General features: G+C 35.8%; 1 protein-coding gene across 10 annotated transcripts in view; it reads left to right on the plus strand.

Moving 5' to 3' along the window:
- The window catches only part of AFDN (afadin, adherens junction formation factor), a 129,349-nt gene that overhangs the window by 42,048 nt on the left and 60,072 nt on the right, over window positions 1–27,229 (plus strand). For 5 of the 10 annotated variants that reach the window (XM_050709788.1, XM_050709789.1, XM_050709787.1 and 2 more), the window contains exons 7-15: window positions 4,039–4,150; window positions 4,529–4,696; window positions 6,435–6,479; window positions 12,450–12,544; window positions 13,335–13,597; window positions 16,205–16,274; window positions 18,392–18,507; window positions 25,498–25,559; window positions 26,434–26,639. In XM_050709788.1, the coding sequence (XP_050565745.1) occupies window positions 4,039–4,150; window positions 4,529–4,696; window positions 6,435–6,479; window positions 12,450–12,544; window positions 13,335–13,597; window positions 16,205–16,274; window positions 18,392–18,507; window positions 25,498–25,559; window positions 26,434–26,639 (1,137 nt within the window). The remainder of the gene's footprint in view (window positions 1–4,038; window positions 4,151–4,528; window positions 4,697–6,434; window positions 6,480–12,449; window positions 12,545–13,334; window positions 13,598–16,204; window positions 16,275–18,391; window positions 18,508–25,497; window positions 25,560–26,433; window positions 26,640–27,229) is intronic. The other 5 variants (XM_035538642.2, XM_035538646.2, XM_035538644.2 and 2 more) reach the window with 1 other exon arrangement.

Consider the following 27,229-nt stretch of genomic DNA (forward strand, 5'->3'; position numbering starts at 1 on the left):
TGTAAGGTAGTGCTTTTGTAGTTTCATGGCAGTGAACTAATTCTAGTTTTTGTTGTGTAAAGTTTTTGTTTTAGTTCTAGGCACATCTTTAATGAAGTTCTGGACGTTTTATCCGTGTCTTCATTAACCTGTAATTGTGATTCCAACTGTTAAGGTTAACTTCAGTAAAATTTTAAATAGTTCTTTATTATAAGAGGGAATCAGTTTTGAAGTAATAGTTACTGCATTTTTTTTTTAATGACACAGTACGTTTTAAAAGTGATTTTCAGTTCTGGCTGTGAAGTATTTTCTGTGTATAGTCTTAATCATGCTAATTATTTTTCACGTTGTGTGTTCTATAAATGAAATCTACAATTTGCAGTCATCAATGTTATTAAACAGGCTGCTGATTTGACGTGCTAGTTTTTCTGCTGTTTTTGAGAGAGTTGTGGATTGCAGCAGAAACACTGTGACCATCTTCAGAATTTGGAAGATAGTTTTCCAGTGGTCCATTTTGTTTGGAGTTTGAGCGTATGATGATGTATTGCAGAATATTTATATTTTAGAAAATTTATTGAACTGATTGCACGCTTGTATACAACGAAAACGTTTTTGCAAGTTACTGTCGTGATGGTGTTTCTCCTCTTACACCTCCCCTTGTTCTCCAGTCATGTGTGGGAATGTTTAATGTAGAAAATAGTCCAATAGTATCAATCTTGAGAGATAACAAAGTTTTTTTTTATTATGAAGTAAATTGCTTTAACTTAGTTTTTAGGAAAGCACTGCTGGAAAACAGTTTGCCTTTTCTGAGCAACACATCTTGGTACAGTAAATAAGTTCTATGTTCACATTTTAAATATTTGAGTCGTATTCGTTAGCTAACTGCAAATCTTTCTTAAATACCTCTCAAGTGGAGAAGACCTGACTGTTTTGCTCATCAAAAGTCACTGTCAAAAATCTATTCAACTTTTCTCAGTGACTCTGTTCCTACAGGGTTTGGGTTTAAAATACAATAATCCTTCCTGTTTTACTGAAGATGAGTATTTTAAGATAAACTAACTTTAAAATCTAGTTTTTGCCAGATATGTTATGAAGTTGCTTTCATTGCTTGAAATATTTAAAATACCCTAGGTTTAGCCTGACATGTCTTTCAATGTTGTTTCCTTGATTGGAAACCAACAACAATGTTGGTAAATAGATTTCAGGGCAGTTTCACATAACTTCACTGAAGAACCATAGCTGTTCTTTACCTCTCTCAGCGTTTTCCCCCATATACACTCCTTATTTTTCTGACAGTTTACAGTGTGGAAGACAGATCTGTCTTGTCTATGTTGATATTTTTTACTTCTTGTTGAGTTAAAAGCAGTGTACAGTATAACTATAATTTCCTATTGGTTGGGATTTGCAAATATTTTGTTCTCTTTGGGTGGCAGGTGAAGTTCTTCAAAGAAGTCTTAAGCCAGTTGACATTTACTTAACTTTTAAAGTAGATCTTAAATCATATGACAAGACCTTTATACGGCTGCATGAATACCTGTAATAAAGTTCACTCACTTCTGAAGTTTCAATTGAAACGTGAACACTAAGATTTTTTCCTCTCAGTGCTTAACATTGCCATTTACATTAAGAGTTGTCAGTTTCCTGTTACTTTCTTTCATATCCCATTTTGCCACTAATCATGCTGCATCTTTATGCCCGGTTCCGAAGTGCTTTTCCATGTAATCAAATAAACACAGGTTTGTTCCAATATACATTGTGTTTGTTTCAGTTCACTTGGCTTGAGTCCCCTGCATAGTACAAGGTTCACTGCACATCTCTCAAGATGTCAAATTAATTAGACAGTCTTCCAAGCTACCTGTGTTTGTTCGCTTCATTAGGGCATAAGACTTGAGGCATGCAGCAAAGCAGTAAAACTTTTAAAGTGGAATAGTTTTTATCCATCTCCAACTCCTACTGCATTGCAGAAATCAGGAGAATACGTGCACCCCATTTGTTTTAAACTGCATCTTCTGTTTTTTGGTATGAAAGCAAATCCCTAGCTGTGAGCCAAGAAATGATCATAATATAAACCTATTCCATATTTTTTCATTATTCTGAAATATGGGGAATTTGGCCTTGTGAGAGGGAGAGGCAGCATTCACCTAAAACATAAAGACGTTTTCTAAAACTGCTTCATCATGATTGCGAGCTTCTGGCCTGCATAAGCTGAGTTGTCGTGTTTTGTGCCTTTGCTTTGCTCAAGGTTAGGTCACATGCTTTTTTTTTTTCCCTTTCTTTTTTAAGCGGTGTATGTCTGGGCTCATCAGCTCACGCTTCTTGTGAAACAGAAGTAATAGTAAGTGACTGGAAGAACGAAGGGTTTAGTGCTTTTGTGGCTCTTCTGTAACTTCACCAGTTGGCCATGGCTGCTGCTAGTTAAGCCAAACACCAGTAGAGGCGTTCATCCGTGTTCCAAGGCAAAAGTAACAGCAGTGTCATGTTGTAGTCCTTGTGTTTTTCTTAGTCATCTGTCCTCTAATTTCAGTGCATCTGAGTTTACTTTGGGTTGCTCTCTAATCCAGCATTGGTCAGCCCTTCAAAAAGCATGCTTGTAGTATGTAGCTTTTGGTTTTTAACTATTTAAATTCAGTCTTGAGGGCTTTGCAATTTTAAAGTAATTACTTATTGTACAAGGCTTGAAACACAATGTTACTTTAATAGCAATTAAAAATTCTCCTGTAGGTATAATGGATTTTAAAATCTGAAATGTGAAGTAGGAAAGAGTGGTTTGGCAAGATAAGATTCGAGTTCAGATGTGTTTCTGTTTCCCTTTGGTTTTATAAATTTTAATATTTTCCTGAATTTTGTAATATGTTGTCCATTTGAAAATCTAATTAAAGATAATGTAATTAGACCTATGTTTAGCCAGGTTTTGCATAGAAAAGGTTTTAGGGAAAGGCCAATGACTCAATTAAATACTTTTGATCTTAAATGTACTTGTTTCCTGCTTGGAAGAAGATGAAAGGAAATTTGAGGTGGATCTGTGGGAACTTAGCTAACACTGCAATGGGTGTGGAGAGGAGGTGACAAATAAGAGTTAGAAGCCTCTTGAGGGCTGCAGCACTGTAGCATGCAGCAGCAAATACTTGCCTTACTCAGAAGGTGTTACTTAGGTCATAGTTCAGAGATTGAAATAATTTTAAGTAGGTTGTTTGGAATAGAGCTGTCTATGAATTTAAATAACATTGTTAGGATCACAAATGAGGTAGTAAACTGTCTTTTAATTCAGCTTTGAGAAATCTATTTTTAATTTAGAAGCTAGTCATGCACTGTAATAATGGCTGTCACTGGTTTTATGCTTTATCACTGTAGGGAGCAGTAATGCAAATGTGTATGAAATAACAGGTTGCGTCTCCTTTAGAGTCAAAACTAATGAATCAGGGTTTCCCTCTTCCTCTGCCTTGTAAGGATACGGCTATAAAACGTATTAACACTGAGGTTTGTTTCCAAAGTACACTTATTTTTGGTTCTTCCTTGTAGCTGGACAGCATAATGCATTTGTCAACTGCTCTAGTCTTGCACTTGTTCTCTGTGTGGACCAGGTGAAGGTTAGGTACAACAGGATACGGGTCGTATCACAATTGCTATTTCCAAGGGTTCTTGCATGTTGCTTTAGTGGAATGGCTTTAGCAAAAAGAAAGGCTGATTCCCGTGTATAAGATGATGAAAGAAACTTTAGTTCTGTTTTTTAACTATCTCCTTCATTGATGTTTCACTTTTTTTTCTCTCTCTTGACCATTTAGAAATTATTCTAATTTTGTTACTGGAAGATGGGCTTGTGTAGCTTAAGTGTAACTAGCTTTCTTTTGTTTTTTACATATGTCTGGTGTTCTGCGAAACGTGGTTAACCGCAACAAAAGGCAAGAAGGAGTTAGAAGCAGCCTTGGAAAGCAAAATGCATTCCAAGTTACTTACTTAATTTGCTTTATCTCCTGACACAACCTGAATAAATTGGAAGGTGTACCCCTGAATAATCCAAGTGTCTAGTAACACCTCTGAAAAATAATTGTTCTTTTCTAGGTCATGTTGCCTCCTGGTGCTCAGCACTCCGATGATAAAGGTGCTAAAGAAAGTATTCTAGATGATGATGAGTGTCCACTTCAGATATTCAGGGAGTGGCCTAGTGATAAAGGTATGTCTGAACAGCTTTAAGAGATTTTTGTGTATTGGGTGTTGTAAGCCATGTCTGTGGACCCCTGTAAAGCAGGAAATGGGAACATGTATTTTTGAACTGATTGGTTTTCACATGCTTCTAAGGATTTTATTTATTGACTGTACTATTCAGTACTGGCTATAGTAGTAAATCTTTAGACAGTTTTACATTTCATCCTAAAGTTTTAAAATTATCCGCTATAGAGAAGCGTTAATCTTTTAAACAGTTTTAACTTCCAAGTAACTACATAAATGAACTTCGTAAGCTGAAAGTAATCCTATAGGACACTTTAAAAATAAAAAATGTTTAGATGTGTTCATTGACAGTAAGACTCAAATGATGTTTAATATGTTTTAGGAATACTAGTATTTCAGTTGAAAAGGCGGCCTCCTGATTATGTCCCAAAGAAATCCAAGAAAACAGCTGATGGAAAGCCATTAAAGGGGAAGGACAGAGTTGACGGGTCCGGCTATGGCTCTTGCCTTCCTCCTGAGAAACTACCATACTTGGTAGAATTAAGCCCAGGTAAGAATTCTGCTTATCTAATAATCTAAATTACAGTATTTTGTAGCCATTTAGACTTTCTGAAAACAAGACTTTCGTTGAAAGCAAAAATCTGATGTTACCAGTGTGAGGGAATGTCACTTCAGTTCTTCTCATGTCAGTTTCTGAATTTGAAAATCTAGAGGCAGAGCTGCATATTACTGTAATATTGAAGTACTAGTAAAAAAAAAAAAAGTCTAAAGTAAAAAATGTGGAAGGGGGGAAACATTTAACTAAGAGTTTGTTAGCGTTGTTTCAAACGCATATGGAGTTTTAAGTGTTTCAAAAAACAAACAAACAAAAACCAGTCCTTCAGTCCTCACCTTCCTTTGGATATGAGGGTTTAAAACTTGATAATTAGTAGAACAGTTTAATACGTTGTCCTGGGATTTAAGATGAGTAAGATTCTACCTTACTGCTTTCTTGTATCCACCACTTCTTATGGAAGAAGAAGTGCACAGAGGCTTTGCTTTTTGAAATTTTTACTTTAAAAAATATGCATATATGTATGATTTTCAAACACTTAGAATCTGTCAGTCCCACTTTTTGTTGTAAATATGTCTTTTTGGAAGGGGAGGAACAGAAAAGCATTGCTTAACTGTGGTTTATCTTATGTTCAGAAGCATACTGCAGCATACCTAATAAGTTATATCTGACAGTGCTATACATTAAAAATACATGTTTAGAAGGACAAGCACATGAATGTTTAAATCGAACACGCTAAATAAAATTGCCAGCCTATGTGAAATCTTCAAGTCGCTAGCAAGTCTGTGCTTTATTTTAGGCTTCATTACAACTCTTTTTGCTGCTTCATAATTACAATTTTATGATCTAGGAACATCTAGAGGAGCTTGTTTATAACACAACAACATTTAAAAAACACAAACAACTTCTCTTAATTTCTACTATCTTCATGTTTAAAGATTGGATGTGGACTTTTTACTTTTTTGTGATTTAGTTACTTGCAGCTCTTTTTTGTATCAGCTCTAACTTGGATACACTCAGGTGTATCCAAACAGGTGATTCACAGCTTTAAGTTTGGTTGCCTACCTTTCAGGAAGCAAGGTTGAAATTGTTTCTGAAAATAAAGTTACTCTAACCTTTTGTTTGTAGTTCTGATTATAGTCAAATAGTAGGGGGGCTTTTTGTTTGTTTTATTAACAGACAAAACTAGCAGTGCACAGTATTAAATGCAGTTTGTATTGTATTCTAGAGGCTGAAGTTAGATTCACATGTGAATATTGTGTTTTTTAATAATACTTTCTATTGATGTTGTTCTCTGTTCTCTTCATGGGTCCTAGTTGCTTTAGTATTAAAACTCTGTGCCTTGGCAGTGGAGCAAGAAGTCCATTCACTGAGAAAGGGAAAACAATCTGAAATGACACAGGTGGCAAGGCTATGCACAGAGCCTTTGCACGTTGCCTGTGGGACTGACCTATTGTTCACATTTTTCTTCTAACAGCTTGTTGTCGCTCTTCTAAACAATAATAGAAATTGCTTCATCCAGTAGCTTTGTAGTACTGATGTCTTTACATGCTATGCAGTTTCTAAAGTTGAATGAGTTAAATGCACTTCATCCTTTTAAATTGAGTAAGTGTCTGGCTACAGTTTCACCCTTTCCTGTCTTTTCTTTTCCTGCCTTCTTCCGCATGTTCTGCATGGTATCTGTCCTGCTGGTGCTGCCTTCACCTGGGTCCTCTGCATGTGTTTCTAACCCCAGGGAGAAGGAATCACTTTGCCTACTACAACTATCACGCTTATGAAGGTAACTCTATATTTAATACTTTTCTCTCATTAGTCACTGAAAACATCACTGGCTTTAAATCTTTTGTTTCTTTTTGACAAATAAAAGGCTATCTTGCTTATCTTTTTTCTTTTTTTCCAAGGGACTGCTTCTGTGAGATAGTTATGTCTTGTTAGGTGCAATTTAATTATTCTGTTTGTGAACAAATACCAAGTAGATTATCAATGTGCTGCTATCCAAAGAGCTCAACCTTCCTGTTAAGATTAACAAATTTCATAGAACATTCTGCCAACAGTATCGTGGTAGAAAGAAATTGTTCTTTGATCCATCTGCTTGCAGAATTCATAGTTAAAAAGTGAATTGGGTAAATGGCATGGAACTGTGCTCTTCAATGTTTGATAAGCTGATGATGTAATCAGTGACGATTTTTGTTATAGGAAGTGGTGTTTGAACCACTGGAAAATGCCCTCAATTTTCAATTTATTCTGTGGAGTTCCGTAGCATCCTTTTGTATCTCTAACGTCTGTTTTGTAATGTTGTCTAACAGCATACATCAAAGAAATTTAGCCACACTAGACAGCTGTCTTGTTAAATTTTATCTGTAGCATTTGAAATTTATAAGCTAACCTACAAATCATCACAGATCTCTCATTCTCCTTATAGGTAAGTGTAATGTGCAGATATATCCTGTTTTTGCCAAATAGACAAGAATACAAAGCCCCATTCTTCTTGCATTAGGAATCAAGATGGTGAAATTTCTACCAAAATACTATTTCCTTTAATTAGTTTTTTAGCATCAGTTTCATCTTTTTTATTGTAGACTGCTATAAAATATTATATATATGTTGGTGTTTCTCATCTTTTCATGGCTGTGGGGTGCAATAATGGGCTTAAAGAACTCTTCTGTCCCTCCTGCTCAGTGCTCAACTCTTTGAATTCAGACTTCTGTTGCGTTAAAATCATTACTGCAGAGAGAGCAGAAAAGTTTCGGCAGTTTGCTGAACTAATGAACATAGATTTCTTTGCAGGAACACCTGACCATTAAGCAGAAAGCCTGGCATTTAGTTGTATCTCACTGGAGGGGAGAGAAAACAATTTTTGTCTTATTTTGAAATTATCTTATTTTGAAAAAGAGTTCTTGGTACTTTAGAGTCTCTTTCTTCAGAGCAGCGCATTTCAAGATATTTGTATTTATTATAGAAATAACTCCTGTAGAAGTGTGCTCCCATCAAAACACTGGACATCTCTGTTCTTGTAGAACCTGGCAAACCTCAGTTTCACACCCTGTGCTATTGTACTAACTCAGTGTGTTTGCTACTGGGAGTATATCCCGTTTTTCTACTTCCTCACAGCTGCTTATATTGCTGGTTGGTTTTATGACTGTTTTATAGGCTGAAGATCAAATTCTGCACAGTACAGTAGAGGATGCACTTCAGTAGCTTGCAATTGTCTCTTTGTCTTTCAAGTCTTGTAAATTAACCAAGAAACATGTCTGATAGTAACAGAAATAGACTGAAGTGAGATATGGCAGCACTTTGAATAGCTGATACTCTCTAAATTATCTCAATATGGCTGCTGATGGTTTCAAGGATATTATTAACTGCAGTTGTTCAATTACAGTATTTAAAAGGTGAGAAAAATGACAAAAGCCTCGGACATATATCCTGCCAGCCTAAGATAAAAATTGTAAAGGATTTAAAAAAAAATCCCAAACCTCTGAAACATTTTCCCCTCCCTCATCACAAAAAAAAAAAAAAACAACTCTGAACTGTAGAACTGACAGCAATGGGAGATGCTGAGAACATGCAGGTATAGTAACTAAGAAAGAAGATTTACAAGAAGTTGGCAAAGCTTGAAAGCCTTGGCCAGAGCAGTTTCCCCAGCCAAACCTTCTTTCTGAGAACAGAACTGCAATAACACTTTTCCACATTACTTTTAGTTGTCTGTCGCATTCCTCTCTGAATCTTCTTTTACCACAGATGTTGAGTGTTGGCTCTTTCTGGTAGCAATGCACATCTTGTCTGAAATTCAATAGCGCTCTTTATATCCTGAGTTTGGCAAGATACTTTAAATCTGCCAAACCAATCTTTTAAACTTCTTAGAAAGTGCTAAGAGTTTAGATAGTAATTTATGCAGTAAATCTCATACTTTTTAAATGCAATCTTAAACAAAGTTTTAAGTACAATCCCTGTGGAGGTATTTCTGTTCAACTTTGGGCTCATTTATTTTCTGAGATCTGTTTCATCATTTCAGTTAGTCTGGTTTTAAGCAGTTACTTTTTTTCCTCAGCATTGTCTCAAGCACCGGATTAGCAAAATCAGTTTTAAATCATCATCCGTGTAGCATTCACCTTTTAGTGGTGAATTACTGCACCATAAAAGCTATATCCATGAAGGGAGACCTGTATTGTACATTTCTGATCAATAGAAAGACATCTATGTTAAAAATCACTGAGTTGATGTACTTAACAGTGATTGCTCACTTCCATTCATTACATGTTTTTGTAGCATTGTTTGAGGTGTAGTGTTGAATCTTAACTACTTTGTCTGAGGTAACAAGTTCTCCTTTCCGATTGTGGATTACCTCTTGAAATAAAAGATTTCGACACGATAAGCAGATGTGTATGTTTGTGTATCCATACTTCTGTCATGACTTGGGGGGGGGGAACAACTTATGTGACTTATTTCAAAGGCGAATTGTACCAAGTTAATTTGAAGCTTCGTGTCGTGTTGCTAGGAAAGCTTTGTCAGGTAGATAGCTAAGTTTAATGTATGGCTAACTAAGTTTCTTGAATAATTGTCCTTAGCTTTTATTTGTGAGGCAGATGCTCCAATTCAATTTTCTGAGTTTCAAAACAAAAAACCAACCAACCGAGTGAAAACACTAGAATCTGGGAATCTGTCTTCACCTGTTTAGCTCTGCTTATGTTGTTGGGTCATGGGTGTCAGAGAATACAGGTCATCCATGCCACATGTTTACTTATGCGTGTATATAAAGTGAACAAGTTTGTACGGAATTCATACATTACCTTTATACCTTTTGCTGCTTCTTCTGTATTGTTTATTGATGCCCATCTTTCCCGAAGACTTTGACCTGAAAGTTTGAAAAACTTCTGAATTAAAAGAAAATAATTAATTTGTCAGATACAAACTCTAGATGTATGTTTCCATTATCTTTTTAGCTCAAAAAAATTACCTCCAAATTCTGGACCTTAAGACATATGACTGAGGTAATATATGTCTCCTTTCTGAACCAGCAGAAGTCTTGTAGTTTGTCCCTCAAAGGCTAAGAAAAGCTTACTTGGACTTTGATGGCTGGGGAGCATGGACTTTCCTGCAGATATAGCAGAAGCTGTTGCCTGCTGTAATACCTTTCAAACATTTAGATGAGCTTCTAGCTGTTAAAAATCAGGAAATACAAAGTTTTACGCTGTTAAATAATAGTCTTCCTACCTGCATCCTTCCCCTCTCCCAGAGAAAAATGGCACTTTCTTAAAGACCTTTTATACTTTGTGTAACTAGTGGTAATGCTCATCAAGATAATCTTTTATTGTAGAAATTGAGTTTTACTGATGGGTGGTTACTTATGTGCTCCAGAAAGCTTTCAGTAACTCCTAGATTATTTTTTTCTCATCATCCTGGGAAAAAAGAAAATGTTTGTATCTAGTGCTGTAGTTTCTAAAGTAAGGTGGTTTGTTTCATTTTCCTTTTGGAGTGGATGCTCCAGAGAAACAAGTCTTAATTTGCCTCAGCAGAAACATCATGGTACTACGATGTACTTCATATGCAAAAACAAACGTGCAACATGCATCTGTATTGAGGCTATATCGTGGTGTGAAATAAACATTTGTTAGAATGAATTTGGTATTGATTGATTATTCACAAGCGCTAAACTCTGGGATGAGATCCAGAAGTTATCTCAAATGAACACTTCCTTACATAACACTTGTCATGCTTTTAACAGTATTTCAGAAATCTGTAGGAATACTTTAGAACTTACTGTTTTTTAAGATGCCAAAAATGAAATAATAAGAGGTGGGGGGAGAAGTACGTTTAGCTTAGGAGTCAAACCACTACTGTAAAGCCTGGCCTCTAATCGGTATATAAAGGGCTTATGAGAAAGTGTCATAAGAAATTAAGAACAAAATCCCTAGGTAACTAGCCCTGAATTTTGTGGCACTGACTTTGAAATTCTGGTATTTTTGCCTGTAGAATAAATGTCTTTTGCTTCCAAACTGAATTTTCTATCTTCTGGGTGTCATTTCAGTTAAACTAGAATGCAGGAAGAAGGAGGAAATGTTTTGGATTAATAAATAAATGAATGAAAGAGCCATTCTAGGCTTTGACATGTGAGTTTTGAAGAGAGAAACTAACAAGAGAATTGGGATTAAGTGGCCAAATATATTCAGTAACATATTGCATGTTTGCTTTTGGTGATGTTGAAGGTGCAGGTGTATAATTTCTGTGTAGCATTGTGAAGTATTTAAAAACTGTACACAATTGCTGCAGATACTGTTAGCATTACCACGTTTAGTGTACAGTGTTACTAGCTGTATGTCTCTAGAATCAAATACTGGGATTACTAATCTGTGGACTATCTCTGCCTGATGTCTTGATGGCCCATTAACATCACAACACCCACAGAAGAAGGTTATTGCTAGGAACACCTATTACACTTCTTCCTGTATTATAATTTAAAATCCTGTTGGTGATTCTGTCCCCCTCCATTCACTTTGTTCTGTTTTTTTTTATCCTGTTGCCTTCGTTTGTATATTCTACTTGTGATCAATGTAAAGTTCTTAACTGTTAATTCTTCTCTGTGCTGTTGACTCTTAATCCATTTAAACAGTTTTTATTGAAGGATGGATCAAGTGCTTCGTAAATTAAGTGAAATCTTTTGATTAAATGCCATACATTCTGACTTGAGTAAAGAGGTCCTGCCAGTAATGCTGGGAGTTAAAAAAACAGATTTACAGAGGTTCTCTTTATGTTGACTTTCGTTTAAAATTTGAAGTTGACTAGTATTCTACTGAAGGCAGTATCATTATGTGGGCCGTAGCTTTAGTAATACTCTCTAATACTTTTCTTGGGATGACTTTAAACCATTGCTCTTGTCCATAGGTAAGACAGTCTTTGCCTTGCAGCCTCCCTTTTTTTGCATCCTCCCTTTGGAGGAAAAATTGGATGGAAGTGAGAAGTGACAGTATTAGTTTAGTGTCTGAAGTATTTTCTGGGAAGTGGGGAGGATTTTACATACATGCCAAAACCCATCTGTTTGAGCCTATGAAGATAACAGCTAAATCCTATGCTGCATCCTGTATATATTGCTATATTTTATTTGGAGAATGTGTATTTCTGGGGAGAGGAGGAAGATGAACTTTGACCGCATTTTTGTGAGATGAAAATGTTGATCAGTGGGATTCTAAAGATAAGGCCAAGAGTGCTACCGTCTTGTATATCAAGACTAAAGCTCTGTCATAGGTAACCTTTTTATTTATTTACAATTCTAATTTTATATCATCCTACTTCAGTATCTGTTGAATAGGAAACAGTTTGGCATGTCAGTCACATGACGGTGGATGTTGCTGATACGTGCTTTTAGTGAAATCTATAAATACTGTTATTACAGAATTAAACATACCTTATTTTCAAAATCATTTAAAACAATACTTGAAAACAAAATCTTAAGAGGTTAACAAAAATTGTATTGCTTAAACTACCAAGGAAATAGTTTTTCAAGGTATATTCAGAATAGTACTTCCTGATTACTCTGTTCTTTGCACTTGCAGATAACAGCCCTCTGTTGCCCGGGCTCTGTTTACTTTCCATGTTTTTAAACTATGATGAACTACTTTGAACAACCCAATAAATCTTGAATGAATGTCATTCTTTTTGATTTTTTGGTGCATATTTCTACTCTTCAGTAAGACAATATTATTACTCATTTGAGCTTTAATAACTTGCAAAAAAATATTTGTTGTTTGCTCTACAGATGGTTCTGACTCCAGAGATAAACCAAAGCTTTATCGTCTACAATTAAGTGTCACTGCAGTTGGAACTGAAAAGTTTGATGAGAATTCCATTCAGGTATGGAGAAAAAGCAGAATCAAATGACAACTGATCTGACCTTCAGTCAATTCTGTATAACTGTGGAAATAAGTTAAATATGCTGTGAACTTTGAATCATGGTTTTTTGTTTTTTTTTAACATTGATCAGGCTTTACTGTAAGGTTAATATTAATGAAGAACAGATCAAGTTACCCTTCAAGGGTTGGAGAGCAGATTATAGTTTCAGGTTCATGTTAATGATCATAACTGTTGCATTTTATATCCTCTGGCTTGCTTGAAGAGGAAAATAAGGTTTTCGTTATTTTAAATGGGATGTTTTTTTTAATCACTGGATCAAATAGTACTAGTACTATTAGTATTACCCTAACTGCTTAATGGCTTTCAAGTCTTAGTCTGTCAATCCCTTTGAGTGGGGTAGGATTTCCTAAATGTATGAAGCAAGCATAGTTATAAGAAGTTGATGCCAGGGGGTCTGTTACAGCACCCTGCATCCACATCAGTGTGGCTAGTTGACTTCTAAGTACTTACATCATGAGATTTTATGCTGAAATAGCAAATGAAGAAAAACATAGTTCTAAACAGCATATGGATAAAAAGGTGAAAAACTTCTTCCATTAAAGGATTCTTGCTGCACGTTTTAGTTAAACAAAACTTGACTGATTTTTAGTACCAAATGTTCATGTTGAATTCATATGCAAGTGGAATTCTGTTACTAGTCTGCAAATAGATTAAGCTGCAGCTTAATCTTGTTTTAATTTCTGCTGCAGTTTAATTTAATTTATTCCGTGTTAATTGTTTCTGTTTCCAGTTATTTGGTCCAGGAATTCAGCCTCATCATTGTGACCTCACTAATATGGATGGAGTTGTTACTGTAACCCCAAGAAACATAGATGCTGAAACATATGTGGAAGGTCAGCGTATTTCAGAAACCACTATGCTGCAAAGTGGAATGAAGGTTCAGTTTGGGTCATCTCATGTATTTAAGTTTGTGGATCCCACTCAGGACCATATTATTCCTAAAAGACCTATTGATGCAAGTCTTATGGTCAAAGGTCCAAGACACAAAACTGGGTGAGTACAACAACTTATTTTCTTCCATCTAAGGTGAAGGGGAGAGCTTTGGAAAAATAGAGAACGACAGCATTATAAATGGCCTATGATTACAGCATGATTTTAAATGCGTTCCTAGTAGCTGCTTTTAAGTATTAAATATATAATAACTATTTTAATACTTGAGCTCCACCTTGTGAATTTTTTTAGAATTAGCAAGTGTCTGCTTCATTATGAAGTATTCAGATAAGTTTTCCTGAAGCTCACTTTTCTGTTAAAAACAATTGAACGCATTGTGTTAATGTATTTCAAAGTGATTCATCCAACCTCCAGGAAAAGTAAAGAGTTCGCTGATTTTAGAAAACTTTTTAATTTTTCCTTAGAAGTTAATTTTTAAAACTCCAACCATTTCTATAGCACGATTACTTATCTTCTAGTTTCTGTGTTGCAAGGACTAACAGTCCAGAAGTCCATCCTATTGTTTCTCTGTATATACATCTCTTTAATAGATGCATAATGAAAATATTGATTATGGTTTCAGTGACTTATAGCAGCTCAGGTATTCTATTTAGTGGCTATAGAAATGCTTAGAAGAAACAATCTTAAAATCAGACTGGATGGCATGAAATAAAATATATCATATCCTCTGTCCTGTCAGGGTCCAAATAAAGCTATCATAGTACATAGTAGATTAGAAAAGGAAAAAAAATGGTTTGGAGAAGAATGAAAGTCTCTTCTGGTTAATCTGCTGAATTAACATAGATGTCTGTTCTAAATATTTTTTCTTCTATTTATTTTAATGTGGAATTTTGTCATATGCTTCCTTTAAAAAACACTGGAGAATTTTAGAGAAGGTGTTTTTCCTGTTCTTCATTATGAGTAAAAGACAGCTCATTCATTCAAGTCATCCATAGGCTATAATTTTTCTTGTGTCAAAGAAAATTACTGTGAGTTTTTAGAAGTTAATACCTCCACTTAAACAGTGTAGAATGCACCAAGCATGCAAAGACGCACTTGCCATTTGGAAATAACTTGCATTTTTTTAAAAGGCGGAGGCCGGCATGTCCAGTGATTTGCTTCCTCCTTGCAACAGGAAGAAAGCCCTTTGCCTCAGCCATACTAAAACTTGACTAATGACAGGTGAAAAAGTCCATCTAGGTCTTCAATCAAACTTCCGTGTGAAAGTTCTAACACCTTTTTAGCTACAAAATGGAGGAAGCTTTATGCAAACAGTCAAAAAGTGACAGAACTTGGAGAGGGTGACTTTTGGCTGATAAGCTTTAAAATTGCAAGACAGTATTTTGGACTATTGCAGTCTTTAAAAACTAACAAGTTGATGGTCTTCGACTGAGAGCTTCTACTCCTTTTTCTTCTCTCTGAACCCATGACTACTTGCTCAGTCCTGGTAATGAGTAAAACGCTTATTTTTAATTACTGGATTTGTTGTCCAATTTGAATGAAATAGGTATAAATACACAGTTCCATTCCCAGTCTCAGCAGCGCTAGGCTTTTTGTTACAGGCTCTGGAAACCTAGAGTGGTAGGTTGAAATTCACTGTGCAGGAACTCCTTTATTTCTCTTCAGGGTGTCTGTAGACTTGTTTTCTGGTACCTAAAGTCAGAAGGTTAATGATCTGTAAAGGGGACTTCTGTGTTACTAGAAGTTTGGTTATTTCGTGGCCCTGCTTCCATCCAAGAAATTCTGTGACTTGTGATTACTTGTCCATACATGTTTGGGTACTTCTGAACATGAACTGCTTATCTGTAACAGGATGCCTTACATGTATGCAAGGTTGTATTACACTGGATGTCCCATCCCTGACCCTCACACTCCCACTTTTATTTGGCTTTATCCCGTTGTTTTCTGTTCAGCTTATTAATGGCTGTAGGCCACTAATATTCGTGTGTTTTATGCTAATTTCCTGCTCAAGACAGATAAAATGTAGGATGTCATAGAACAAACCCCTGAAAATCCATGTGCAAGTTTTAGTTGCGTTTGTGAACTAAATCTCAGATCAGGGCAGGATGTAAGAGCTGTATGCAGGCAGACTTCCAGCCATTTAACTATCGTATGATGCTTCTAAAATCTTCAGTTCTGTCTACATCTAGCCTGCAGATCAATAAGCAGTTCATTTTACAGGTTCTTATAATCAATTGCAAAGCACTGTACTACTGCAGAGCTTTGCCTGGACAGTAAAATCTCTGGCGGAGGGGTATTGCAGCTTGAACAATCAAGTTTTAAAATATTCATTCTTTAGAATAAACAGATAATAAAATGCACTACTGTGATTTATAAATGATTTACAGTAACACAGTTGTTGTACATTTAATGTTGAAAACATGAGCAAAAACAGTGTCTACTACAGTGAATATAATACACTAAAAATACTTCACTAATTTTGGTATTTTCTCACTTGATTAGTAAAAGATGTAACTAAGAACTTGTTTTGCCAAAGATGATGATTTCTTGTCGTGTTCTTATACAGAATTGATACAGTGTGATAAAAGGTGCTATTAATAGGTATTGTGGTATATCCCGCTGAGTTATTTACTAATTTTAGCTGCTCTGTCTCTTGTTGAATGTTTACCTATATAATTTCTAAAAAGTACTTCAAATGTTGTCTTCTAGAGCTGTTCAGGAAACCACATTTGATCTAGAGGGAGATGTTCACAGTGGAACAGCATTACCAGTAAGCAAGGTATTATAATTTATATTATAAATTACCAACTCCTACCAATAATGTAATTTTGAGCTAGCATGTTCTTTATTATTTATTGCTAAAGTGCTTCCAGTTCATTGTTCTCCCTACCCCATTTACTGTTTATATGGGATTAGGTATGATGTGTATTTATTATTTTTATATTCATTATGTATTTTTTTCTTCACCACAAGCATATTTTTTTAAATTCAAATCGGCATTTGGCACACTTTCTGTGTCAAGAGTAATAACTTTCCTTTTTTAAGAAAGGAAAACTGCTCAAGTCTGGAATAAAGTGCTAGGAGAAATGGATTAATCAGAGGCTAATTACATGTAAATAGAGATTCATATTAGAAATGTTATATGAATATCTCATGTAACCTATGACTAGCATCTGTTATAGGGCGTATAAAATATGAAAGGGTGTTCAGTTTTAATCTTAACTGGGCTTTTAAAATTTAATGGATGTGACTTGACTTCAATAGAGCTCCTGTACCCATATTGGAAAAACAAACTGTCTCTGCAATCATAGTTATGAACATTTTATGAGGTGATGATCTCTTCTTGCCTTTTCTGCTCTGTCTGTCAATAGATTCTGTGCCAAAGTTGCATTTTCCAAGAGTAAACAAACTGAGTAAAACGACACAACTGTTAATGCCTTGCTCTGATCACATGCCTCAGATGAAATGAACGAATGAATTATTTCAGCACTTTGTAATGTAGCAGACCTCCCAGAAATGCATTTTTTGTTTCGTTACTACTATTAACAAATTGAAATACTTGTAAAGAAACTTCATGATATGGCAATATATGTATTAGTAATGCTCTGATAGTTTTTAAATATACTTGTTTATCTTCAATTTTTTTTTTCTTGCCACAGACTTCTGATTCAGTTTTTCTCCTATCTTTATATCTTTTTATGATAATGCTTTCTTGCATCTTGGATGCATTTTTTAACTCTGATAAGAACTTGAGTGACATTTTGAAGAAAGGAAGGAAAAAAAAACCTGAAATACTTAAATGTCTCAAAATTGCTTAGAATTGGAGTTTGACATTATAACATTAAATAGTGCACCTCATTCTTTTCAAATTCACTATAAAAATACTTCAGTGAACCGAGGGAAGATTGGACAGCTTTTTTTTTTTGAGCTGTACAGTTGGAGAATCTTGTTAAATCACTGGTGCATCACTAGTTTTCTAACAATTGCTCTTACGAGTTTGCTGTTTGGAAAAGGGATAACAGCAAACTTTAAAGAAAGCGACTGAGATCTAAAGATGAACAGTGATTGATAGTTTGGCATGTCAGTACTGGAAAGAAATATTTTTTTTGAATTCTCACAGTTTTTGATAGGTTTACTTGTGTTGAAGCAAGTTACTTAGTCCTAGAAATTTCTTAGAAAATGTGGAAGCACTTCATATTTTACTCATGTTTTGTTTTCAACTGTTTTATAGCGAGGGAAAAAAGAAATTCTGCTGCTTAGAGCAGTGTGTTTCTTCCTCTTCGTGGTAGAATTTGACATGTAATTAGAAAGCAGAAATCAAAAGCTTGCTGAACACTGAAGAAAACAATCTTGTGCATAAAAATTTGCTTGGTTTGAGTTGTCCCTTATCCTGGAAGATTATGTACTGTCTAGGTGAGCAGGCATCTTTTATAAGGAAAGGATAAATTACAGCCTGGACCAGTAGTGTAAGCATTTGGATAAGATTTAAATCTAACTTAAATAGTTTTAAAATCTTTTTAAGCATAATTTTTAAATCTGTGAAACACATTTAACTTTGTTAATGAAAACTTCAGATAAGAGGCAATTCATTCTTAGTTTGTGTTGGTATCTATGCAACTTCTAAATAAAGATACTCACAATTTTCTTATGTTCTGGCAACACGTAAACAAATACCTGCTTTAACTGACCATTGGGATCTTCTGAGTTGTGAGAGTACCCTTCAATGTTTTTGTGATGAAAACACCTGTTTGAGTTGCCATATTGTGTGCTGCACTCCTCTGTTTTGCCATCACTTTTCAAGCCTCAGATTGTCACTTCATTTTAATAGTGCCAAGCACAAATACTTGTTAATCCAATGTTTGAATACTAAACACCTGTCCTGTTGTTTTGAATTAGAGCACCAGCAGGCTTGATGGTGACAGAACATCATCAGCATCCAGCACAGCCGAACGAGGAATGGTGAAGCCGATGATTAGAATAGAACAGCAAGATTATCGCAGACAGGATAGCAGGTAGGAACCATGTTATCTGTTACTTCTCATAATGGGGGGAAAAATTGGTGCGTTTTTGTGATAGATCAATCAGTGTTAAAATATTTTGGGCTACCTGACTTTCCCTATGGAAAATGATATTTCCTTTAAGATCTCACTCCAAATAAAACCTAGGAGAATGTTTAGAAAATTGTATTCTTTTGTTTCAGTATTCTGTTTATAGTTCTCTTTTTGTAAAGCTTAAGCTGATAGTCTTGTCACATCATTGTTGACTTGCGGTCAGGGATGTCATCTGGAATGCCATTAATAACAAAAATACAGTCATTTGATTTTTTTTCATTTGTCAGTTGCATGGTGATGTGACTGATTCTGGATAGGGAAATAGCCAAGTCATTCCTATTTTGATAACAATGTAGTTAGCGAATTGTGTAAGCAAGAATTTTAGCTACCCCTGAGTGCTTGTTGTGCAAGGTTATATAATTCATAAGAATGGATAGCATCTTGATTTTTTTTTTCTGTTATAGTAGTAGTTAGGCAGATGAATGCCATCCCATTTTGCTCACAGTTGTTTTTTTCAGGGGCAAAATGCCACTTTTCATGCACTGCATATTCAGTTTGTTTCCAAAGCCCTGGTGGAAAGCACTGACTTAAAATTGTACTCCATTTTCCTGCTATTTAGTCTCCATGTGTCATAATATCTTGTTCAAATGCAGTTTGTGTCCATCCATACAGATTCAACTCGTTTTTAGACAGAATCTTTTATGATCAGAAACAATTTTTGAAGCAATGCTATTTCCTGTCATAAATAGAAAGGACCTGATGAGCTAAGAGTTGGCTGATGTCATTGCAAAGCTACCCATTCATCTTTGAAAGGTGGTAGGAGAAGTACCAAATGACTGGAAAAGGGCAAATAACATACCCATCTACAGAAAAGTCAAAATCGAAGATCCAGAAAATACAGTGCAGTCAGCCTCACTTCAAGTCCCAGGAAAATTGTAGAACAAGTCCTTGTAAAAGCTATTCCAAGGCACACAAAGGGCATGAAATGCATTAGCAAAAGCCAGTATGGATTTACCGAGAATAAAACACGCTTGACCAACCTGACTGGCCTCTGTGATGAAACAACTTGCATAGTGAATGAGAGGAGAGCTTTGGGCATCATACCATTTACTTGGTTTTAGCAAGGCCTTCATACAATTTCCCAGAACAACCTTGTTAAGACAAAAACTGGCCGAACTGTCAAGCTGAAAGCATGACGCTTAATGGCTCAAGTCTGAACTTGCCAAACGGTTGAAATTTGTGTTTCTTAAGGTTGATATTGGATCTGATACTATTTGGTATCTGTATAAACAATCTGGATGATAGGATTGAATGTATCTTCACCAAGTTTTTGGAAGATACCTGACTTGGAGGAGAGCAAATAAGACAGAAAAAAAGCACCGCTGTTCAGAGAAGACCTATGCAGCAAACACGTCATGACGCTTAAGAAAAATAAGTGTGAATTCTGGGCAGGAGACGGAAAAATGCCAAGCAGCAATACAGACTGGTGTCTGACCATTTGGATTGCATCTCTGCTGAAAAGAACCTGATGGAGTCCTGATATACAAGAAGCTAAACTCGGGTCAGAAAGAGTGTCCGTGCAGAAATGAAGGCAAGCTGTGTCTTGGGCTACATCAGCACCAATACAGCCAGCAGATCAAGGGATGCATTTATTACAATTTACATGACTTGTTAGTTCACACCTGGAAGTGTCCAGTTTGGGTCCCCCAGTTCAAGAGAGAGTGTGAAAAATTGGTAAGAGTCTTGTGTAAGGACATTACCATCAAGATGATTAGAAGATTGAACAACTTTGTATACGAAGAAAGGAGGGATCATGTTTTTCAGCCTAAAGAGAAGATGGCCTGGGATCAATCTAATCACAGTCTTCCAATACCAAAAAGGTAGTTACAGAGAAGATGGGGTAGCTGTCATCACAAAGATGCTGGGTGATAGGCAATGAGCAGAAGTTGCTTCAGGAAAAAAAATTGTCTGACTGTAAGGCAGAAAAGACAAATTTTCACAGTGACACAGTGAATTTTGGAATATGTTGCCCGGAGAAGTGGTAGAATCGCCCTCACTAGAAGTTTTCAGGATTCACTTTGACAGGATCCTGGATAACCAAATACAAAGCCCTGCTTACAACAGAAGATTGGACCAGCTGATCTCTAGAGGTCCCTTTAAACTTAGGTTTCTGTGTTACTGGTTTTCTCTGGAGTCTCATTCTTTTTATCAGAAATGACCTAAATATGAAAAGAATGACTGGGGACTCTGAGTTGGAAATTCATAGCCTAGAGAGAAGAGATCTGCTCAGGGCAGATCTTACTGGTGTATGTGTGTATATGTAATATATGAATACCTGATGGGAGGAAGTAAAGAACATGGAGGCAGATTCTTCTCAGTGGTGCCTGTTGACAGGACAAGAGGTGATGGGCAGCAACTGATCTACAGGAAATCCCATTTAAACCTACAACTTTTTTTTTGTGTGTGTGTTTTTACTGTGAGGGTGATAAAAACACTGAAACAAGTTGCCCAGAGAGGTTGCGGAGTCTCCATCCTTGAAGATACTCAAAACCTAACTGGACAAGGTCCTGAGCCACCTGCTCAAGTTGCCACTACTTTGAGCAGACTGGTTGATCTCCAGACGTCCCCTCACACCTCAGTCATTCCGTTGTTCTGTCAAAAGAATTTCTTTAAAATCTTAATAAAAAATGCGGGATTGTATATGGATTTGCCTTAGATTAATCTGCTTTTAAATTGAGCTGCAACTGCTATGATAAATGGATGAAAGGTAAGGTATATGTGGTGCAAGCACAGTGGTTCAAGTTGTAAAGCTTCTAGTACGTCTAGATGGGTTGGTATTATTCCCTAGACAGAAAACAGTGTTTAGAGATGTGAACGGTAAACCAAAACAGAAAACTGTGCTTCGTTCTGAATGGCATTTCTGATGATAAAATGCTCTGTAGCAGGGGCATCTTTTAGATGCTTTCAGGGAAGTTATGGTAGAATACAGCTTGGTTCTGCTCTGTACTCTTGTCAGAGAGCCCGGGCATCTTGAGTGTATTTTTCAGAATGTTTTCTATTAAGGTTGTTGAAGATTTAACAGTTCTGTAGTACAGTAAGTTGAATTATTAATATTTCAAATAACTTTTCTCTTTCATGAAAGATCAACACAACCTCCCTGTGAACTTTTTATAACCTGACAGTTCTTGGAGCTTCTACTGTTAATGTTTCTTGAATCTTAGCTGTTCATTTGTATGTGTATGATGTATTCAATTTCTGTATATCTGCCTTTCAGCAAGAGTACTTAAAATAAGAGGATTTTCTTGCAGTATAATTGTATATTGCAAATATACAGGGCCATCTATGAGCTCTATGTTGGCTTTATGTTATTGTTTTAAAATTTTAAAATTCCTTCCAAAGAGAATGCACATACTAGTCTTACCGTTACTATACATAGTTTTTCTTCTGGTACCTGTGTGTAGAATTTTTTTTTTACAGATTTCCAAATTACTTTTAGATTTGTGATAGCTACAGCTGCAGAGATCTTTCTTGTCAGCACCAACAATGATATTGTATTTGTGTGCATAATATGCTCATATAGTATCACTTCTATATACCTTTTGATAGGAATATAGAGTTATTTTATCTAAACAAAGCATTTCTGTTACATGTTCTCTCTAAAACATACTCACTGTGAGATTATCAAATTATGTCAAATTAGGAAATGCTAGGCAATGAGTTACCGAGGTAAATTGAATTCTTCCCCTTTGTGAGTATATTGTGTGAATCTTTATTTAGGTTTCCTTCTAGGAAATTCTGGTCATTTTGTTAACTGTAAGGACAGGAATTGTGGCGTAAAGTAACTGCTGTGTTGCTTCAGTGTGGGAAGGGGAGATACCTCTCCACTGTGCAGTTCAACCAGGTTCTTGTTACTGAACAAGTAGTCAACCCGGGTAGTGAGTGTCTTTTCCATTCTTTTTGTATGTGTTCATCACTGCTGGTTGAAAGTAAATAATAAGGCAAGGAAGACTTCCAGTCACTTACTGAATTGGTTGCAGAGCAAAAATTAGAACTTGATTGCCTTATTTATTCATCTCTAGTCTCCAGGAGGAAAAAAAAATGTAGATAATGAGTATTGAGTTAAGGTTTATAGTATGACATCCTTGTTAGAAAACTGACTTCAATTAGCATGAGTAAGCATATTATCAAAAAGAAAAAAGATAATTTTTTGCCTCAGATACCCTTCAGGAGTTATTGAAAATGTGTTTGATTGAAATGAGAATAGTGGTGTGAAAGTGGTGTTAATGGAATGCAGACACTTTTCTGTTTCCTGATTTTTAACATGCCTTACAAAATTTATACATAGTATGCTGGCTAAAACAACCACCTAGGACAGAGAATTTTATTCCACTACACAGTTTGTCTTATACAGTTAATTTAGGAGAATACAGAAATAACTGGGAAGTGCGTTGCTGTATTTTTTTTAATGCAATTTTAAAATGTAATATTACCTGACACCATACTTACTAGAGGAAGGAGCCCCTAATACTGTGTGGCCTTGCTAGATATACCCTAACTAGACTTTGAGACTGCTCTAGCTCTGTGAAATTCATTACCTTACAGATAGTGTTTCTATAAAAGCAGTAGCGCAAAGACAAAATATACCTGAAAAGTATCTGGTAACAAAGCAGGTTGGCTAGCTACTCTTGTATCAGAAGCACAGAGTTATTTTAACTTAAATTTCCTCTCTGTAAAATTTCGAGTGTTTTGTCTGTACTTAGGGAATGCAGAAAATGGTACGTTAGTTGAAGTAAACTCTTATTAATGTAGCTAAAAGTAAATGACTTAGTGCAAAAGTCAACTTCCAAAATTGTCTGTAAGCAATCCTACACTACTACGTACCAGTTCTCTTATCTTCTGCTGCTCCCTCTCGTGTTGGAGGGAAAACTGATAATTCCGTTCCCTTCCTCTTTGCTGAAAGGGTTCTCTATCTCTTCATTCTAAAGAAAATAAAATCAGCATGTGAAATATGTGCTTTAGCAGCCATTTTGTTGAAACATTTGTGTCTTATTCCTATAATGACAAATGAAAGATATCTCTAGAGTTATCGCTATAGTGCTATTTTAATAGTAATTACTCCTTTATGGAAGTGATTAAATTCTCAGTGAAGACAATGCACTTTCAGTGCTTTGGAGATAGTGAGAAATTACTTCAGTTTAAATTTATAGCAAAAAAAAAATATGGAGAAAATGCTACAACCTAAACTCCAGCAAAGTGCTCTTAATAAGGAGTCTGCTGTCACTGTGGAAATCATAGAATCGTAGAATATCCTGAGTTGGAAGGGACTCACAAGGATCATTGTTTCCAACTCCTGGGTCCCCAAAGGACCACACAAAAACCAGACCATGTGTTTGAGAGCGTTGTCCAAATACTTCTTGAACTCCAGCTGGCTCGGTGTTGTGACCACTGCCCCAGGAAGCCTGTCTCAGTGCCTGACCACCCTCTGGGTGAAGAACCGTTCCTTACCGCCCAGCCTGACCCTCCCCTGTCTCAGCTCCTTGCTGTTTCCTTGGGTTCTAATTCGCACTGTTCACTTTTGGAAGAGAAGATGAAAATAAGTGCATGCCTAAAACCCCAAATTAGATTTGAATGGCATGGAGCACATTGCATTTACGTTGTAAATTATAGGAGATTGAAAAAGCAAATAAGAGGAGTTGGAAAAGCAAAAATTAAGTATTCATTTTTAAGTTTAAAAACATGTCATATCTCCTGATCAAGAAAAGCTATGTATGATGACATTCAGTGTTACCACAGTATCCTGAATGATGGCAAACAGAATGCTACTTTTTCCAAGTTGTGGTGAAAAAATGAAATACTAATAAAGACTTGCAAACAAACAAAAAATGAGATTTCAGATAAGACTTAACCATTTGAGTATACGTTGCCCTGCTGTGCCTGGACACCTGTTCCTTAACTTTCAGCTCCCCAGAGCTTAGTTTCATTGAGCTTTTCTTTTTTATAATAAGTCATTATTTAAATGATTTAATAAAATTCTCTGATTTAATTTTGGAGTGTCCTGTCATTGCTTTGTGGAATAACAAGCAAAAATTTTAGTTTAGACTGATTTCTTAGGACTGTGAGGCTTGTGTAATCACTCTATATCCTTTTATTTCTCAAAGTTGCTGGGGTAAGAAGAAAGCTGCCTATTGGGTTAAGTATGGTTAAAAATGGCTACCACATGGAAAAGATGTTAAGCTTCTACATGTTTCCTGAAAGTAGGTGCCTGACTACAGAGAAGAGCCCAATTAATTCTTTTGCTTAAGGGAGAAGTGAAGCATGTGCTTAACCTTTGAAGACACCAGAAAAATCAATTTTCTGTTAATTTTTTTCTCCTCTTTGAGTTCTCTGATAGGTGTTGGTAGAAAAGAACTCTGCGGTCAGTTTAAGTGAAGAAATAGTTCTGGGGCTCTTGGAATGACTTGTGTTTCTTAATGTCATATTTCAGCAACCACGTTAGGATAGGGGCTAGATTTTTCTTCCATTTCCCTGCCAGAAAAAAGGATGAATAAGTTGACCAAGTACTTTTTTTTTTTTTTTTTTGCTTTTAGTAGCAGAGCTGGTGCTTCAGGTGGAGTTTGATTCACTTTCTTTCATGTGTCCATGAATAATTTGCTATTTGAATTCTGTTGATGGCAGATGGCAACCCGATCCTATCAGTCCTCCATGGAGCACAAAGGAGGGTGTTCATTAATAATGCAGGCTCCACATTTCAAGTCTGTATTGTGATCTGTTGTGTTGTGGACAAAAGTAGCTTGAGTGATTCTAGAGAACAGGTAAAGGAAAGGATTGTTTTGGGGAAAGCTGTTGTGACAGCAATTGGAACCAATGTATTTGGTGAAATCTGTTGTATTACAGTGAATTTAATATCACCCATGTGGATTGTTTGATTCAATTTTTGTCATCTTTCTGTAGATCTCAGGATACCCATGGACCAGAACTGATCCTACCTGCCAGTATTGAATTCAGGGAAAGCTGTGAGTAAATTATCAAGTTATAAACACTTACCTGTTGATGTGTTCTTCTGTAGTGTAATATTTCAGACAGTTTGAGAACTTAAAGGTAACTTAAGTGAACATTAAAAGAAAAAAAGATTGAACAGATGATAGCCTATCCATTAATATAATTGATTTTGTTGGGGAGGATGAAGTGGTACTGAAGTAGTCTCATGCATATCTTACTCTAGTTGCATTTCAACTCTTCATCTTCAGATATTCAAACCTCACTTAAAAAAAAAAAAAGTAAAATAAAATTTAATCCCACCTCCCAAAGAATAGATTGAATTCATTCTCTTATATAGAGTTCCCCATGCCATGAATACTACATTAACATGGATATTGACCAAGATACAAATATAGAATCTAGTGAAGATTAAATTTTCGTTTAGTACTTAGATTTTCATTATCCTAGCCCCCCTATTTAAGGTCTCAGATCTGGTAGAAAAACACCATATCAGAGATTGTCCAGACTTAAGATATTTGAAACTCAGTAGATTTGTAAGCAAGCAAAGACAAATTTTTTTTAGTAGTTTACAATATCCTATAATAAGGGAATTTTGTTGAAGTAGATGAGAGAAGCCTTGTATTTTCTTGTTTCTTTGAAGATGCAAATTTTCAACAGAGACAGAAAATACTATAGAAATGTTTCCCAGTGATCACACTTTCTAGCTTTGTTATTGTGCCTAAGTAACTGTAGCACATAAGACACTTAATTTAGAATTCCTGTATGTTGCTTCTCTCTCCCTACTCTCCTCCTCAAGAACTTTCCACCACCAGTTATGAAATTGTTTTATTTAATTTTGTTCCAGTGTTTGGCTTTATGGCATGTTTTTATTTTCTTCTTTCTTCATAGCTGAAGATGCCTTTTTATCTGCCATTATAAATTACACAAATAGCTCAACAGTTCATTTTAAGCTGTCACCTACATATGTTTTGTACATGACATGTCGGTATGTATTGTCAAGCCAGTACAGACCTGACATCACTCCTACTGAGCGTACTCACAAAGTCATTGCAATAGTCAACAAGATGGTGAACATGATGGAAGGAGTTATACAGGTGAGTTTCTTTGCAAAAACAAATTTTGGAATTAAATATTTTATAGATAATTTGGTAACCTTCTTAGTCTTTTTCTTAGGGTTTAACCTACTATTGGTAAGAGTCAGACTGCACTGATTTCCCGTGTGAAGATTTGTTGTGTGTCAATGACTAATGTGAGCTGGAAGAAATGCTCTCCTGGGCAATGTGGGAGGTTAGGGAGGGACTGTTGCTCTGAAGACACGTTCTATGATAAGAAGTTACTCTTCTGTTTTCTAGAAGATAAAACCTTTGCAAGCATTTCTTGTTGCAAGCTCTTATGAAACAAGTTGGATGTACTTATTATTAATAGTGAATGTTTGCATTGTTTGATGCTTGAAAGTAATATATTCAAAAGAAAAAATACTCCTGAATTTTTATGCTTGTTACTTTTACAATTTCTGTAATCACAAAAACGTTAACAAAACCGGACTTCTTGAACCAAGGTAACACAATTGCCCTACAAAGAAAAATGTAAGTTCTCAAATGTTCCAGTATCTTATGTTTAGTGTGGTGTTACTGCTATTAGATATGCAAGAGTTCCACAGAAGCACAGAGGGAGTTCTGTTTCC

The sequence above is a fragment of the Cygnus atratus genome, chromosome 3 (assembly GCF_013377495.2).
Source record: "Cygnus atratus isolate AKBS03 ecotype Queensland, Australia chromosome 3, CAtr_DNAZoo_HiC_assembly, whole genome shotgun sequence".
NCBI lineage: Eukaryota > Metazoa > Chordata > Aves > Anseriformes > Anatidae > Cygnus > Cygnus atratus.